The sequence below is a fragment of the Brachyistius frenatus genome, unplaced genomic scaffold (assembly GCF_029030835.1).
Source record: "Brachyistius frenatus isolate BFR_SWC_R1_liver_20210118 unplaced genomic scaffold, ASM2903083v1 Contig_20, whole genome shotgun sequence".
NCBI lineage: Eukaryota > Metazoa > Chordata > Actinopteri > Embiotocidae > Brachyistius > Brachyistius frenatus.
In genome coordinates, this window is record NW_027210619.1 from 2,593,907 (window position 1) to 2,610,718 (window position 16,812).

Genomic DNA, 16,812 nt, shown 5'->3' on the forward strand with positions numbered 1-16,812 from the left:
GATAAATCTGTGTGTTTAATCAAGTTTTTTTTTCTCAGAACACATGATAATGACGTAAGGTCTGACACAGTGAGGCCAAAATATTTAGTGCCCTCACTCTGTGCCATCCATCCAATTTTTTTTTATAACCATGTCAATTAATTCATAGGCTGAATGTCGATTGACATGTTACCCGACTCTTCCCACCATACATCTCGCTGCACAATGCTACATACAACTGTTTAAAAAAATTAAATGCAAATCTAAGTCTAAAATTTAAAAAAGCATCAGTGATATACACTCATGTCAAGACCCCCAGGCTTACATGTTATTGCATATATGATTAATCAGTGTGTTTAACAAAGTTTTCTTGATGTCTTTTTCTTGAGATGACGTGAAAATGGCATCAGGTTGCATTTTAACAACAGATTCGGCCGGGAACTTCAAGGTGGAAAGAGGACGCTGTATTAATTAAGCCTGTTACTTGTAAAGGAATATCATGTTTTCAAAGATGATTTGAAAAGCATTCTTGTTTTTATAAATATGCAGTTCTTCTGTTGTTTTTGATGTTTTGTGGTATTTTTTTCGAGAAACACAGACGACACATTTCAAAGTGTGAATTTATATCATTTTGTTTCTCTATCAGTTATTTCTGACATTCACATACACAAATGCACACTCCTGTCAGAACATTTCACATTCTTCAAGCGTGTTCAGTCATCTCTGTTTAATCTGGTTGTTTTTAACAAAATTCTCCTTTACAGAACACAGGATTATGACAGCATTTTCATTTAGCGCACATCACATAATGCAAGAATGATTTGAATTAATGTGGCCAAATCTAGCACATCTCAGAGCATGGTGAGGGTTACTACAAAAACAACAAACTCATTGAAGTCGACAACACCGTCACCATCTTCATCCAGTGAGCTGAAGTACTCGTCCACATCAGCTTTCTTCAAGACCTAATAAAAGGCAGACAGGAGGATTTTTTTTATATTTGTACAGCTCTTTGTTGCGGCAGTACAACATCTTTTCTACTTATTTCTGCCCCAGGGACCTCATTGCGGAGCATTTGAACCAGGTCTCGCTTGGTCAAAGTCTCTTTGTTTCCAGCATACTTATCGAAGGTTTCCTTGAGGAAAGTAACTGACTCCGTGAGACTACACATGGTGTCTGGAACAAGAAAACATTGTTGTTTTGCTTAGCCCAGGGGTATTTAGGGCCAACTGGATTTAAACAAGAGACATGATCACATGGGTGAAACAACAAAGAAGCAAATTGGTAGTTTGGCGTGGAAGGTAAATCTGCATTTTTCCAAAACAATTCACAGCTACTTTTTATCATTTCATAATCTGCCTGCCTGATCACTTTACAGGTTGTTTCTTTTTAGATACTTTGGGTCAGCATTTTCACACTGTCATAAACTGGCTTCACTCAATAATTTTCAATTCTTAGTTTTTTTAGTTTTGTTTTTTTTTAGCCTTAGTGTATGTCTGTAAATCTTTCAAAACAACATTTTGAGTTGTATATAGTTTTAACAGAAACCATAGTAGCCTTACATAATACATGTTAACTATTTAAGTCAAATGCATATTGTTTTGCCTAAAAATGTTGCGTTCAAATTCCTACTGTATGCTGCCACTGATATTGACAATATTCTCTCGGAAATCCAACACACTGTCGGTAAAGCTACGTTTTGCAGCATTTCATTAAGAAATTTTACAGAATTTGCGGATCTTAGTAGAATTTTCTTCTTCCACATTCAGTAACTGCATATCCTGCAGCAATCACAGCAAATATTTTCAACTAAGCATCATTAAATTAGTTAATTCTGCAACCAGTAATTTTTGCCTGTATTTTAGTGAATTAGATGAGACTGAACACTTGTGGTGGTGAAACTCTTGATGAGGTCGGTGGATGGAGATTTGGACACTGATTCTGATAAAAGGCAGGTGATTTGGGAAGGGTACTATTGCATCGATTTGACAATATAAAATGGCAGCTGACTGCAGCAGAAAAAGGACGAGTTTTAAACTTTGACAGCAGTAAAGTGACATCCAGAAGATGTGGCAAAATCTGGCAGGAGAAACTTCCCTCAAGCAGATAATGTAACTCATTAGTAGTGAAAAGCTTTGAGGTAGTCTTTCTAATGCATATCTTATTGCAAAAATGGTATCAGATGTATGTAAACAATCAGCTCAGTATACTAAATTATTACTGCCACAGATTAGTGTCATCCATTTTACTTTACATGACACCGACAAAACACAGCCACCCGGAGCTTTTCGCCACATTCTGCAGTTTAATTACCTTCTTCACTGACAGATTTAGCTCCGAGTCCTACTATGAGTTACAAACTGAAAATGACCAGAATGCATGCGTTCAATACAGACAGGGGAAGTTTACAAGTGACAGGCAGAGTAAAATGTGCATTCACTTCATTTAATTTTATGTCGTGACCTCTGCTGTTAAAGATGTATATGTGTCTGTGCAGAATAAGCATTAGAGGGGTAATTTATGCTCATAAAATTATGGAGTTAGCTTTGCTTCTGCAGTCAGTAATGAAGACCAATTATTGACTTCTAGGGGCTTTCATGTTAAAAAAGTATACCTTTCAGTTTTAACAGTTACATACAATGTGTGTGAAAACACAGCTTAAATGGCCAATAATATGATAATATAATTGGCAAAAGCTCCACTCATATGACTGCTTATAGTTTCCCTCTACTGCAAAGACATTGAATATTACTACACATGCAGTGATTGTAATAAACATAATAAAGCCAACATCAAATGTAACCTCAAAGTTTTTATTTCATTTTCCCAGTATTGAATGGACACTACCTTAAAGAAAACTGTTTACACAGATTCATAGCGTGTAGCTTCACATCGACCATTATTGTTTACACATTTTTTTTTTTTAGGGCTTTACAGCTGATCTTCTGTTTAGTCTCCATCTTTGCCTGTCTTCATGTGAAGGTGGCATCTGGCCATAAAACCCACTCATTTCATGAACTCTCTGATGTTGATCTTTCCATCTTTCCATTCCTGTCCTTTCCCATGGCTTTGCCAGAGTCAATTTCACTGAGTTTAGCCTGGAGAACACATTATTGCAGGTAACTATATTTAGTTAGAGTAATAAGTAGTTTAATAACAGCAATAGTAAGGTAGGAGAACAGGTACATGTGTTATGTATGGATGTGCTTGCACATAACTATATCATGTACATTTAATATGTGTCTTACTTTTGTCTCAGTGTCTTGAATTTCTTTTTCCATCAAATTTTCAAATGCTTCCTTGCTTAACTTGCCACCGGCCCCATACTCCATATACATGTCCACAAGGTTTTTAATGACCTGTTCCAAACGAGCCATAGAGGTAGCTGGAGAAAAAGAGTGATATTAATTTTCAGTAGTAACAAGAAAAACAAACACCTAAAGGCCTTATAATAACTTAATGTGAACAAAAAATGAACTTAGATTTTTAGAAACACTGTAATGTAAATCTTTAGACAGATTAATGTTTGCATTGTAAAACATTGCTTTTGTGCATATGTGTTTGTGTTTACATTGACATGTGAGCTGTTTTTTTTAGCGGGTGGAGTAGACAATCTAAGGAAGGAAATCCTTCTTTTCATTGAGAAGCTACAAGGTGCAGAAAATGTTTGTAATGTATGTCAGAGTAAAGGGAAATCTACAGTGAACAGCCCAACAATGTTGACCAAAGATCAAAGCCATGTGTTTTTGTGTGTATCTGCTTATAACGTGTGCCTACAATATACACATGTATCTTTGCTCGTTCTACGTTCTATACTTGTGAATTCTACGGATTCACAAGTATTTAAATATTTTAACTTTTTTATTTGTTAATTATTTGCGTCCATCTATCAATACTCGCTTATCTCATGCACGATCCTGGGGGACTGCAGCATATCCGAGTTCAGACTAAGCAAATGGCAAGGTGACTCCTAGACGGGTTGTCAGTCATTCCCACTCACATACATACCTAGAATTGTCCAGTTTTATTAAGCAGCTGTCTTTTTTTAGTTTAGGATTAGGGTTAAAATTATTTCATGATGTTTTCATGAAATTTTGGACCACATACCATGGTATGACGTTTTTATGAAATTTTGGACAAAATAAATGTTCATGACGTTTTCATGAAATTCTGGATGGTTAGGATTAGAGGGTGAGGGTGGGGATTAGGGTTATGGTTAAAGATTAGAGGGTTAGGGTTAGAGGGTTAGAGGGTTAGGGCTAGGATTAAGATTAGGGCTAAAAATAATTTAAACCAGCAGATATTTTTGCCGGTAATGCAGTCAAACGTTACACTTGTCACTGGTAAGTGCAGATCTGCAGTGTACGATTTCAGTACCCCGTCAAAAATTTAAGTACATTAGTCAATGTAATAACATGTAAGAGCACTAATACATGAGAGTGCTAAGGGAAGTACGCCATATCAATACTGCAATAAAGAATACTGCAAAAGGCTTCTCATTCATACATGACATACAGTATGTGATATATGTGTTTAGCATTGTCACCATTACTGCTTTAGGCAAATAACTAACACAAAACAAACCTACAAAACCTGTACTGACTGCAGGTGCTCTCACAAATACAAGGCCACCATTCTCATCGTTAATTTCTTTATGCCAGCCTGCAGCAGCTCTTGTCTAAGAGTAAGTCAACATGTCAAAGTCACTAGACTCAATTGAAAACATAGTTTAAGAACAGTTTAGTCTCATTAGAGACAACATGGACACATCTCTGATGATATTCCTCCATAATAGTGATCATCCTCTGAGCAGAGCAAGAGTTATTCAAACTTTGTGACAGACTGCTGGCAACAAGTGAACCCAACTGACTATCAAAGTGTTAACTGATTACAGGTTAAGAATATTGAATAGTACCTTTTCTCTATTTACAAACAACTCTGACATAAAAACTCCATAAACAAAGACAACCACACAAACAAAGCCAGAGTGCCTCCTATTTTTGTTTGTAATGAACATTGAGCCATAACTCCACTGTGAATTGAGATTGAGTCTTTCTGAGTGAAGAAGAAAAAATAAGTTAGCTTTATTTCATACCATGTCTTGATCTACATACATGACAGTTTTCACTTTTCACACCCTTTATACCAAGTCTTGATTGGCTCGTAGACATCATACCAGGTGTGTTGTCTTTAGTTTGCTTGTACTGGCCAAAGCTTCATGTGGATTTCCAACACATACACTCACAAATGAAAAGAGAGGGGAAAAATAGACCTGTCTGAGTGACACAGCCAGTGACGCTCCCTATCCTCCAGTGGTCTGACTGCTGCTCATTTATTCTTACAGTTTAGTTATACAACAGGTAAAGCCTTCCTTCTGAAGCTGGTAATTTGGGGTCCCTTGCACAAGAAATTACATTGTCAACATAGATCTACAAACAGTATTATTATGTTCATAGAAACCTTCTAAAATATATTTTAATTTTGAAACAGCGGATTACATCCCAGTATACTTGTTTAGGGTCAAGTGTTTCTGGCACATGCTTATATCTAGCAAAGATACACGGTACAAGTGGCTCCACCTGGCAGGCAACAGGGAGAATTCAGTTATAGTCATATCTGCAGGCAGTTAAGATGGCACCTGCTTAAAGGGTGTGACTCTGCACTAGGAAGTGGGGAAGAAACATTTGAATCAGTTAACCGATCTATTAAACAAACTTTATCCCTGTGAATAAAACATTTGTCATTACCTATTGATATTTTGGGTTAAAATGAAGGTTGATAACGACACATTTTAAGATTTTACACCTCATACATCAAAATCAGGAACAACTTTCGTAATGCACAAGTTACACGTTCCAATCTTTTTGTTGGCTAACCAATTAAAGGATCAGGTGGTAGGCTGTGTTTTGGCACAAAGCCGTGAAGCTTAAATTCTTTGGATATGCTGCTTTGGGTACGGTACACCTGCACAACCTGTTTTGACTATATTGTTATCTCATAATAGTCACTCAAATTGTTGAAGGAATTAATGGACAACAAAAATCAATTCTATGAAAGACGTCAGCCATTGATATGGAAACAAAAACATTGTGCTTCTGTTTTGTTTAAGTAAATGGCTGTTATGTCAGTGGACATTAAGGCATTTAGAAATTCTTCATTTAAAAATGTTTAATATCTGTCAGATGAGGATAGACATTGTTTAGATCATTCATCTTGATGAATAAGGGATGCACAAATTTATTCACAAATGTGGCTTGAAACAAATGAATGAATGACATATAAATGATCTAATCAGTAAACATTTTAACTTGTGTCAGACTTTCAGTTAATAAGGGTGGACAACACAATCATTTTAACTTGGGAGGGACTGACAGCGATATGTGCACTGGAGAACGCAGCGAGTGATGTCTGTTAAATGTTTGATGAGTCTGCGCTTGTTTCCTGAAAGGACACCAGACTCAGCACCTACAAATGCAGTGATTATCATAAGCAAAAGAGGAAGCCAGAGGCAATTCAAACTTTATAGGTTTTTATTCATCTTTTACTAGTATGGACTGGAAACTTATTGTCAAAAACATACTCTTTTTCAAAGAAGTTTCCAGTTTAAAACACAAAGGATTTGCACAGCACCTGTTTTCAGAGTCGGCAGTGTCACATATTTACAGTACATGTACATACTGTATGTGTCATATATAGAATATATTTTTTAATACATGGTGCTACAAACATTTTAAGGGTTTGCAGTTTCTTCTTGTTCAACCTCTGGTTGTTTGCCCTTGCTTCTCTTGCCTCCCTTGCCTGTCTTCTTTTGGTAGTAGCTTTTGGCGAGGTCACTCACACACCGACAAAATTCACGGAAGTTCACCTCACCATCATGGTTTTTATCCAGATGAGCCATGGCTTCCTCAATGTCACCTGCATTGATTTCACTCTGGAGAATACAAGTTTACAGTTAAAGAACAGCATTAACAAACAAAAATGCATTTGCATTGCGAAGAAGCAGCTTCTTTTTTTAATTTTTTTTTTATAAATACATGTTAATATCATGCTTACTTTTAACTCAGGGCTTTGTATTTCTTGTTCCAACACCTTCTTGAGCTCATCTTTGTTCAACTTGCATTTCTTGCCTTCATCATCAGCATACTCCAGAAATATGTCCACAATGTTTGTAATGACCTGATCCAGACGTGCCATGGCTGTAGGTGGAAAAAGAGATTGTAATTGATTGAGAGTGATTAACAGAAAGGCAGGAGAAAATACCCTTAAAACATACAGGATGAACAGAAAGTAATATGTACAGGCATTGTGTGGTCAAACCTTATTAAGAGCATTGATAGTAGTTTGAGACATATGTTATAAGACAAATGTTTATGCTCAAGCATAAGATATAAAAGTCAGTGGTTCAAAGTAAACTGCAGTAGTTCAAATGCTCAGAGGTACCTGTGTTTGCAGTATCACTGATTAAAATTGTAGTAAATAACATGAAATACTTCAGTTTCAAATTACTAATAATTTCACCATTTCTTCTATTTCATCATTAAAGGCTGTTTTGCAGCTGCTATCCTCATTGTGTGGATTAAATGCTACCATTTTCTCTACGACAAAACTCTCCCCCCGCATCCTGCTTTTCATCAGTACTCACCTTCGAGTTTGCGTTCACCAGGTGAAGAGCGATCACGTCTGTGTTCACCAGTTTGGTCCCAGTTGAGACTGCTTTTAGACTTAGGGGCAAAGCCTCCTCTTAAAGAGTGGGCAGGCTGTCTGACACACACACCGAGGTATGTTTCCAACCACACCCACGCCAGCAATGAGTCATGCCCTGGTACTACCCTACTTCATTCATGACAGCTTAAACAGTGCTGTAAAGATTAAAACATTTTGTCAAAAGACAATATTTATGTTTGTGTACGCAGGAAATGGTTCACTTGTTGACATTCATCTAAGGAAAGAAAATAGGTTTCTTTCAAACCGCTCAGTATAGCCTTTTGAAGAAAATATGTCAGAAAAAGTGGAAAGTTTACAATGAGTGGGTTTTGTGTGTGTGGGGCGGAGGGGGGGTGCTTTTATATCCCTGAGGGAACTTTAACCTGAATGCACACTGAACCATGGGGATTTCTGTCATTGTGGGGACCAAAGTTTTTGATGGTTAAGACTTGGTTTTAGGGTTGAAATTAGGTTTAGGTTAGCGTAAAACCTAAAGTTAGTATAATGTTGTAACTGGGGGTTACATTATGGGGACACATTATGTCAATGAGTGTCCCCTACTGGGATAATGAAAATAGGTCTGTATTTCATTTCATTTTTGCAATGTTTCGGATGTTCTTCAAATAGCTGCAGTGATGTGACGATCAAAACCCACTGCTCAAGCCACCATTCAAGTGTTAAAAATCTGTCTTTTTAACTTGAAACCGCCAAGAAATCCGTTTTAGCAAAAACTGACAGTTTTAAACGTGTATTTTAGTTTTTAGTCCTATTAGAATAGTGTTGAATACACTATTGGGTGCATGTTTATACCTTTGATTGATCTGTGATGGCTGAACAGATCTAAGTGAATACTTTATTCAGCTATTCAGCTATTCTTTGACCCGCAGCTGTGTTCAACCAAGTTCTATTTTATTCCTATATTTTTATATTTTTGGGGATTTTTTTTGGTTTAAAGAAACCCTCACAGCATACTTGTCACAAACGATCCCAAAAAATATGAAAATATAGAAATAAAATAGAACTTGGTTGAACACAGCTGCGGGTCATTTTGACCCGAGGACAACACGAGGGTTAAAGTCAAGCTAAGTGTATCTGTGAGTGCTCTACTTTAATTCAACTGAACGAAATAAACACAGCAGCAGTTACAAGTCTGGATAATGAGGCTCAAAATATGCCAGTGAGAGTGTTTTGACTGTGTTTGAACATGTTGGATTCTGTCACAAGTCATGTCAGTTCATTCTGTGCGGCTGTTGTATAACTCATTCTCCATTTTCCACTCCTCTGTTCCCAGGCAGCAGAAAGGCAGCATTTTCCTCCTCTCTCTTGCCCCCTGCCAGGTTCCCTTTATAGGTCAGTTCGCTCTCTTCACTTAGGTGATATCACTTTCACTTCATGAATGCTATCGGATTCCCTTTGCAGGGGAGGAAAAGAAAATAGAGACAAAGTATCATGTGTTGTTAATTACAAAAAAGTGTATCTTGCCAGTCTGGTGGCTGGGATATGCATTACAGTTTCACTGCTGGAGAGGCCCTGTGCCTTTTCCCTGGTGCACACCATGGAAATGAACACTATTTTTAAAAAGCCTATTACACATAAATAGCTTTGAAACTCACTTTTTAAAATGTATTTAATCATCTTGTATTGGAAGTCAATGTTTAAAGTTAGTAAAGGTAAAGGTAGATTTATTAAAGATGCAGTCGCATCCGAAAATATTTTGACCTCCTCATCTTTTGTCCTGTAGATTTAATCTACATTTAATAACTTTTAATGACGAAGTGAAAACATGGTTTTTTTTTTAAATATTTGCAAATTTATATAAAAAAAAAGTGTCATTTTCAGACCCTTTAATGTAAAAACAAAGCCACGAAGTGCAAGGAAGTCTCTGCAATAAACTGCGGCAAGGCACAGATCACTCAAGGGTATAAACAATCTCTAAAGCTTTGAGGTTCCCTGGAGCACAGAGGCCTCAATAACAATGAAATAGAAGAAAATAATTGTGAAATGAAAGAAAATTTAAATAACTGTCACGGGGCTGCAGATGTCCTCTGCAGAGTCAACTCTAAATAGATATTTTTCAGCAGTCACAATTTACACATGGAAAAACTGTTATTAAACTGACAATGTATTTGGGTTATGTTTCAACATTTTAAAGGAGACTGCCTACATGAATATTAACTCATTTTATAAATGTCTTTACTCATTCAGCTGGATGCTCAATCAAACCTCAACGATTGTAATACATCTTCAAACATCACATAAGGAACCTTCCTGGATAATTACATCATTTAGTAATCTTGCCATCGTCTGTGTCACTTGAACTGCTATCTATCATGGCTACAAATATTTTAGCACCATCTTGTGGTCAAATCAAAACATGCCAAACCAAACCAAAATGAAGTGAAATAGAGTATCATTTTCAACAAATTATCTTAAATAGTTAAACTTAACTTGTAAGAAAACACTTCAAGTACAAAAGAGTGTTCAATTTCTGAATCTAAATGCTTTAAACCAAGCAATACATCAAGATTGTCACCTCTCTTATTTCAATTTACTCAAAGTTAAATCTTGTTTCCTGATAGTACTTTTGTGCACTGAAATACGGATACTTTAATTGAAGCTTTGCCTTACACATAAGAAATATCACTAGTGGTACAAGAAGCATGTTTTATTTTTAACTTTAAAAGTCTCGACTGATATTTGGCACAACCCTAGTTTAACTCATGAATACATGACATACAGGCATGTGCTGCACCAGAGTTCAGGCCAAGAACACACATCTGCACAGTTCAAACAAGCCATTTTCACTCTGTTTAAAAAGTTCTGCTTCAGCTGGGAGAAATGATGCGTATCAGATGTGAAGTCATTAGTACACTGAGTATTTGGCAGGATTTTTTTTTGGTGTTGAGTGAACGTCTCTAGACGAAATTAGTTCCATGTGTTCAAGAAATCAGTTATCACGTTTAGAGTATAACACTTCATGCAACCAGCAGACATCATCATCAAGGATTTTAAACCAACCAGACAAACCAGTGAAATCTTGTCAGATGTTCTTTTTACTTGTAAATATGGCACATGTTTGTGATACAAATTCCTCTTACTTTAAAAAGCACAAAATCAACGACATTTTCCCTCAATCTGCCCATCACTTCCCGCCCTTCTTACTGAGCGTGGAGCGATACTTCTCACAGGCGAGTAAGAGGCCTGCGATGAAGGGTAGAAATTCTTCAAAGTCCAACTCATCATCTTTGTTTTGGTCCAGATCCTTCATGATATTTTTAACAGCATCAGGGTTTCCCTGGCAATGAAATAGAGTTAATTTCAGGGTGCAAAACTAAAGCAGGCTGAATGATTTATAGAAAGACTTTCACCGGTACGGCAGATAGAAATCAGTTTTGACAAGAGATCCTTACCATCATAAAGGTGGGCAACTCATTCTCAATTAGTTTTTTCAATTCTTTCTTGTTTAAGGTCTTTTTATTTCCACTTTCTTTGGCATAGCGGTCAAATATCAACAAGATGTTCTCCATGGATTTCTCTAAACTTGCCATGGCTGCAGAAATGGGTTCTGAAAGGGGAAAAGAGTTGTTATTATGAAAATAACATTTTACAAATCAGCATAAATAGTCATACCCAGCAACTAGACCACTTACAATTTAAAAACAGCCACCATATAAATAACTTGATTATCTATTACTTTTTTACTATAGTGATCAACACTGAAAGATTGCTACATTCACTCTGGTAATGTTGCAGTTAGGCACTAGGTTACAGTACTGTATCCAAAACAAACACAGATGTGGGAGTTGGGTTTTACTGGCACTGAAAGCAAATTCTTTGGCCAGACATCCTTTTCCTGGCTACCAATAAAAAAAATGTTCATGGCTTCCACAGACACTTTTCGGGTTGGGTTTTGGAAAAAAAAAACGAGGAAATAGCACATATTGCTTCAACACCGCCTGACCCCACCCTACAGCAACATGAGGATTTAAAGAAACTTCAATGCATGTAGTCTACAAGACTCAAACTAGTTGGAGAAACTTGGATTAACATGCTTAAACACATTTTAAAAAGCAATTAAACCAGATAATTAAGTGTTAAAATGACTAAAATTACCTTATCAGGTCGAGAAGAAGTGCAAACTGACGGCTGAGCTCGAGTGAAGACTGCTGGGGCTCACTGAAAGTTTTTTCAAGAATTTATGCTTGTCTAGGCAACGCCCAACATGATGGAAGTGAGAGGGAGGGAGGCAGCGAGGCAAACACCGTCCCCGCCCACATTTCCCCACACAGAAGAAGTCCAGAGCTTTTAAATGGGACACACTTTTAACACTGTAATAGCCATTTTGCACAAAGTTTTTCTCAACATGAAACTCAACTTGGCCTTTGAGACTATTTCTCAGTGCTTTCACTATAAACTTTATGCTTCTCCTTCCCCTTTTAAAAGACACATTTCAATTAAAACAAATATGTAAAAAATGTAATACATATTTAATATAAAAACCTGTTTCTAATTATTTTTGATCACCTCGAGAAGACAAGATTGACCATTGTGCCCGTTCCTTAAAACAGTTGGTGGTCATATCGGCTCTAAACAAACACCTGTCAATATTTTCTGCATAAAAATCAACAAGTAGAGAATTAGGTGTGCATTACATTTACACAATTTCTGATATACTGTACCTGGTCTGGATGACAATGGATGTAAAACAGCTGTGCATCATGCCTGTTCTCTCTCATCGAGGCTAAGGACGAATTCACACAGAGGAAAAGTACACAATCATGTTGCCACTGTTGATGAAGCAGCTTCTATTAGTCTGTTATCACACCAAACTGAGCAATGGTTCACAGAAGAACAACATTTTTAAAGTATTTCACAAAATTTAATTACAAAATGGCTTGCACAAAAAAAAGCCACTTGATGTGGCGACGAATGAACAGATGACATGAACTTGCAACCAGCTTGAGGGGGGAAAAAAAGGGGATAAATGGAATGTAGAGTTCTGTTTAGCTATGTATTTTAAGGCTTGACATCTATCAGGGACATTTCTTTATGATTCAAATTTGGGATCACGGTAAAAAAAAATAAAATAAAAATAAAACAATGCTATGGCAATATAACCATTATAAGTTTGTAGTAAATGAAATAATCACTTCTTAAATAATTCTCCCAAACCAAATTTAAAACCTGCTGGCCGAGGAAGCACCCTGGGGTCATGGATTTAAGAAGTAACCGACAAAAACAGGTGTATTACAATGACCTGGCACGTTGGTAGTATTGAATAGATGCAAGTGTGATGAAAATGATTGATCAGTTCTTCCGTTTGCCCTTGCTGGCAGTCTTGGCTGGTGCTACTGCAGGTACAGATGCTTGGTAGAGGGCAGCAGACACTTTGTTGATGTAGTACACGGCGAAGAGGGAGAATATCAGGCTGGAAAGAAAGAAAGGAAAAGAAGGTTAACTTTTGAAATGTAATAGGTTACAGATTACAAGTCACCTTCTCAAAAAAGACATGTAACCTTTTTAATTTATTTCAATGTAATCCAAGTTATTACATTAGATTTGTTGTTTGTTTATTTCTTTCCAACAAATATTTTAAACTAGTCAATAACAAAATAAATTGAATTAGGCAATGTGAATCCCACAAATGTACTTAACACTGACTACTGTGAAACTTAAAAATGTCTTAACTATAACTTAATTTAGATCTAAACCATCAAAACAAATTACACAACTGCAATAAAGGAAAAGTGTTCCCATAACCTGAGCCCAACTCCATGTTCAGTAACGATAGAGCTATAAACAGGGTTGGCTTCACTGGTTCCTCAATACTCTTTTTATCTAGAGAAAATTCTGAAGTCATGTACAGGTTCAAAAAAGTCTTGAACCCACAAAAATAATATGGTAGGTGGGAAGAACTTTATTTCAAGTGACAGAGACATTTTCCGATTTGAAAATAAAAATAAATTCGGAATTTCCAGCAGTAAAGCGTTCCTGTCGACGACCTGGCCAAACGCCTTGGCTTAGTTGCTTAGAGCGAAGCACATTGATTTGTTTGGCAGATGACAGGCATAGCAGTTCAAACAAGAGTACCAATCAATAATAACGCTTAAATGTAATGGCATATTGTCAAATGAATGCCGCATTTCTAAACACAGACAGAAAGAATTCCTTGCAGCGAAGGGATGCAAAGCAACAGAATCAATATATTATAGATCAAAGCTTTTAACCAAAAACAATTTGGATGCAACCCCTTTGTAAACAAAAATATTTTGAATAGTAGCTGTAATTTAAATACATACTGTACATCTCAGTGACTGTGAAGGATTACAATTACATTTATTATGTAATGTATTTGCACAACGACTTTACATGCAAGTTACTCCCAATACCGGTAACCGGTAAGTAAATAAATAAAATACATTTAGAGGTGACCTTTAACCATATAGCATGAAGCTGAAGAAGGTATGCGTGTTCGGCAGAAGAGGCACTTACCATGTGGTGACACAGACACGGTGTACCAGACCCGAGGCAAACAGTGACAGGCACAGACACAAGAGAACTGGAAATTGAAAGAACAATGATACTTGATCAGTGAGGAGTACAGCCTAAATAAATCATCAGACAACTAATATTATGGGTTTATAACAATTAAAATGCACACACTTGTAATAAGATTGGATGTTAAATAATTGAACTACTGTGCATTAAAAGTGTAAACTTCGATTTAGAAGAGGCTGGAAGAGTGACTTCTGAATATGCTTTACTAATCAACAATGCTGCTGTCTCAAGAGTAAGCTGAGCTGACAGTTGAATCAGCAAATGATATTAAGTTAAACATCACGTAAGCACAAAAGAGACACTTACTCTCTGGGAATATCTTGGCTTGGAATCCTTTCCCAAAAACCAGGTTTTCCAGATTATTAAATGCCTGAGAATAAAAGTTAAGGAGGAGCACTCCTGTATCTGCACATTAACTGTATGCACACACACAAAGATACAGGTTACTAAGAGAAATCAGGTTAGGCAGAAAATCAGATGCTGGAGAATTTAAGACAACAATAGCATTGGAGGTTCATTTCACAAACATATATGCGAACAAAAATAAAACACTAGAGTGCAATGATTATTCCACACGTTGACTAATAAAGAGTTACTTGCTAGCTATTTTTAGAGTTAATTCATCACCCTGAGCCCCTTTTTAATTAAATAAATGCTCAAATTCACTGATTCCACCTTATGAAATGTCCAGTTCTTTTAGTCCACTACAATACTGAACTGAGTATTTTTTGGTTGTGAACTGTTGGTCAGGACAAAACAAGACATTTTAGGCTGCAGCTCCAGTGTTGTTGGTTTTTTTTTCACCATTTCTCACATTTATACAGACATAACAATTTGATAAAAAAAAATTTAAAAAAACAATCATTGTTAGTTGCAGCCCTATAAAATACTGAACAACCTCATAGTTTAATGATTTACACTGTGGGTTAAAGCAGTTCAATTCTCGACGTCACCCAAAGGATACGGTTAGGGAGCAGATGAAGAGGACTGAGCCCAGGAAACCTCCCAAGATGGTGAGCCATTCAGTAGAGCCCAGCTGTTTACTGAACATCTGCATCCCAGCAAACACCAGCACTGACAGCAGACTGGACAGCACCAGAGACGTGCCTGTGTTCACCGCTGCAGAGAGATACAGTATCATGAGGAAAAAAACTAAACTACTTATAGAGAGATACAGTATCATGAGGAAAAAAAAAACTAAAATACTTATAGAGAGATACAGTATCATGAGGAAAAAAAAAACTAAAATACTTAGAGAGATACAGTATCATGAGGAAAAAAACTAAAATACTTATAGAGAGATACAGTATCATGAGGAAAAACTAAAATACTTATAGAGAGATACAGTATCATGAGGAAAAACTAAAATACTTATAGAGATACAGTATCATGAGGAAAAAAAACTAAAATACTTAGAGAGAGATACAGTATCATGAGGGGAAAAACTAAAATACTTATAGAGATACAGTATCATGAGGGGAAAAACTAAAATACTTATAGAGAGATACAGTATCATGAGGGGAAAAAACTAAAATACTTATAGAGAGATACAGTATCATGAGGAAAAAAAACTAAAATACTTAGAGAGAGATACAGTATCATGAGGGGAAAAACTAAAATACTTATAAAAGAGAAGGGACAAGTACAGGGGACATGAAAAAACATTTGAAACTTGGCCTTTTTAGAAATAAGTATCTCCCATATTATTATTATTTGATACTTTTTCTAAAAAAAAATTAAATAAATAATAACATTTGCTGCCTGAAAACATCATTGAAGTTGTAATTACATGACCTAGAAAACATCTGGCCAATAGATATTAAACCACTGCAGCGTTACGACACGTCAGTGTTCGCACAAAAAGGCTTCCGTCAGATAGCTGCTGGCTTCAAGCTAAACAATATACGTTATCAGCAACGCACTCTCGCTAACATAATCCTCTACACACATAAATAAATCAAACATGGAAAGAAGTAAAGTCAATGCACGAAGTAAATAAAACTGCTCAACTGCTTTCATCCCTCTACGTTGGCTGGTTTACTTCCAAACATTAGCTGGCTGGCTAGTTAGCCCACCCACAGCACTACGCTGACGTCTTATAATATCTACACATCCACAAATTCGCTTATCTAATATTACCTGAACATAAATTGACTGTGAAATACTTACCCATGATTTGACGTCAAATTAAGAGTATTCGTGATGAAACACGGGTAAATAAAACTTAAAACTTCGGTGAGCCAGTTAAATGCCGTTGCTCTAGGAACTAAAAGGCTCACCACCCGGTCCAGATATAAGGTAACACCGGGGGGCGGAGTTTCGGGTTTGTTAAAAGGATCGTTGGACTTTGATTATTTGATTATCATTTGATCCAGACTGTATTTAGATTTGACCTTAATTGCACCCATGGTTTTACCTGATGAGATAAATGTAAATTTCGGTCATCAGAATAATCTACTGTGTATTAATTTGTCTCTTATTTCACATTTCCTGTTATAGTGTTTTTATACCCTTCCCTCCCCCCCCCACACACACACTAAAGGAAGCTTCCTTCATACTTTTCCTTTGAAA

The 16,812-nt window shown here is 36.5% G+C and overlaps 3 protein-coding genes across 3 annotated transcripts; all 3 read right to left on the reverse strand.

Annotated features, from left to right (window-relative positions):
* Positions 1-779: 779 nt before the first annotated feature.
* LOC138619216 (protein S100-P-like) lies at positions 780-7,173 on the reverse strand. Its single transcript, XM_069695499.1, has 4 exons — positions 7,033-7,173; positions 6,850-6,910; positions 1,010-1,155; positions 780-935 (listed from the first exon to the last, which is right to left on the reverse strand). Exons 1-4 carry the CDS (start codon positions 7,171-7,173, stop codon positions 831-833), a joined length of 453 nt encoding a protein of 150 aa, XP_069551600.1. The 3' UTR covers positions 780-830.
* A 3,545-nt stretch (positions 7,174-10,718) lies between these two features.
* Positions 10,719-12,351, reverse strand: LOC138619442 (protein S100-P-like). Its single transcript, XM_069695916.1, has 3 exons — positions 11,797-12,351; positions 11,094-11,248; positions 10,719-10,978 (listed from the first exon to the last, which is right to left on the reverse strand). The coding sequence occupies exons 2-3, from the start codon at positions 11,229-11,231 to the stop codon at positions 10,826-10,828; spliced, it is 291 nt and encodes a 96-aa protein (XP_069552017.1). The 5' UTR covers positions 11,232-11,248; positions 11,797-12,351; the 3' UTR covers positions 10,719-10,825.
* Positions 12,352-12,540: 189 nt separating this feature from the next.
* On the reverse strand, positions 12,541-16,542 carry krtcap2 (keratinocyte associated protein 2). Its single transcript, XM_069695917.1, has 5 exons — positions 16,411-16,542; positions 15,206-15,360; positions 14,548-14,611; positions 14,176-14,242; positions 12,541-13,111 (listed from the first exon to the last, which is right to left on the reverse strand). Exons 1-5 carry the CDS (start codon positions 16,412-16,414, stop codon positions 12,991-12,993), a joined length of 411 nt encoding a protein of 136 aa, XP_069552018.1. The 5' UTR covers positions 16,415-16,542; the 3' UTR covers positions 12,541-12,990.
* Between the last annotated feature and the right edge of the window lie 270 nt (positions 16,543-16,812).

Bases quoted from the DNA above. Each gene is read 5' to 3' on its own strand.
- LOC138619442 (XM_069695916.1), bottom strand. From the start codon at position 11,231: ATGGCAAGTTTAGAGAAATCCATGGAGAACATCTTGTTGATATTTGAC. The intron at 10,979-11,093 runs GTAAGGATCTCT...TTTCATTGCCAG, and splicing joins AGTTGCCCACCTTTATGATG to GGAAACCCTGATGCTGTTAA.
- krtcap2 (XM_069695917.1), bottom strand. The intron at 14,612-15,205 runs GTATCCTTTGGG...TTTTATTCTCAG, and splicing joins TCTTCATCTGCTCCCTAACC to GCATTTAATAATCTGGAAAA. The intron at 13,112-14,175 runs GTAAGTGCCTCT...CTTTCTTTCCAG, and splicing joins CGTGTCTGTGTCACCACATG to CCTGATATTCTCCCTCTTCG.
- LOC138619216 (XM_069695499.1), bottom strand. From the start codon at position 7,173: ATGGCACGTCTGGATCAGGTCATTACAAACATTGTGGACATATTTCTG. The intron at 6,911-7,032 runs GTAAGCATGATA...TGTATTCTCCAG, and splicing joins TACAAAGCCCTGAGTTAAAA to AGTGAAATCAATGCAGGTGA. The intron at 1,156-6,849 runs GTGAGGTGAACT...TTCTTGTTCCAG, and splicing joins TCTGGATAAAAACCATGATG to ACACCATGTGTAGTCTCACG.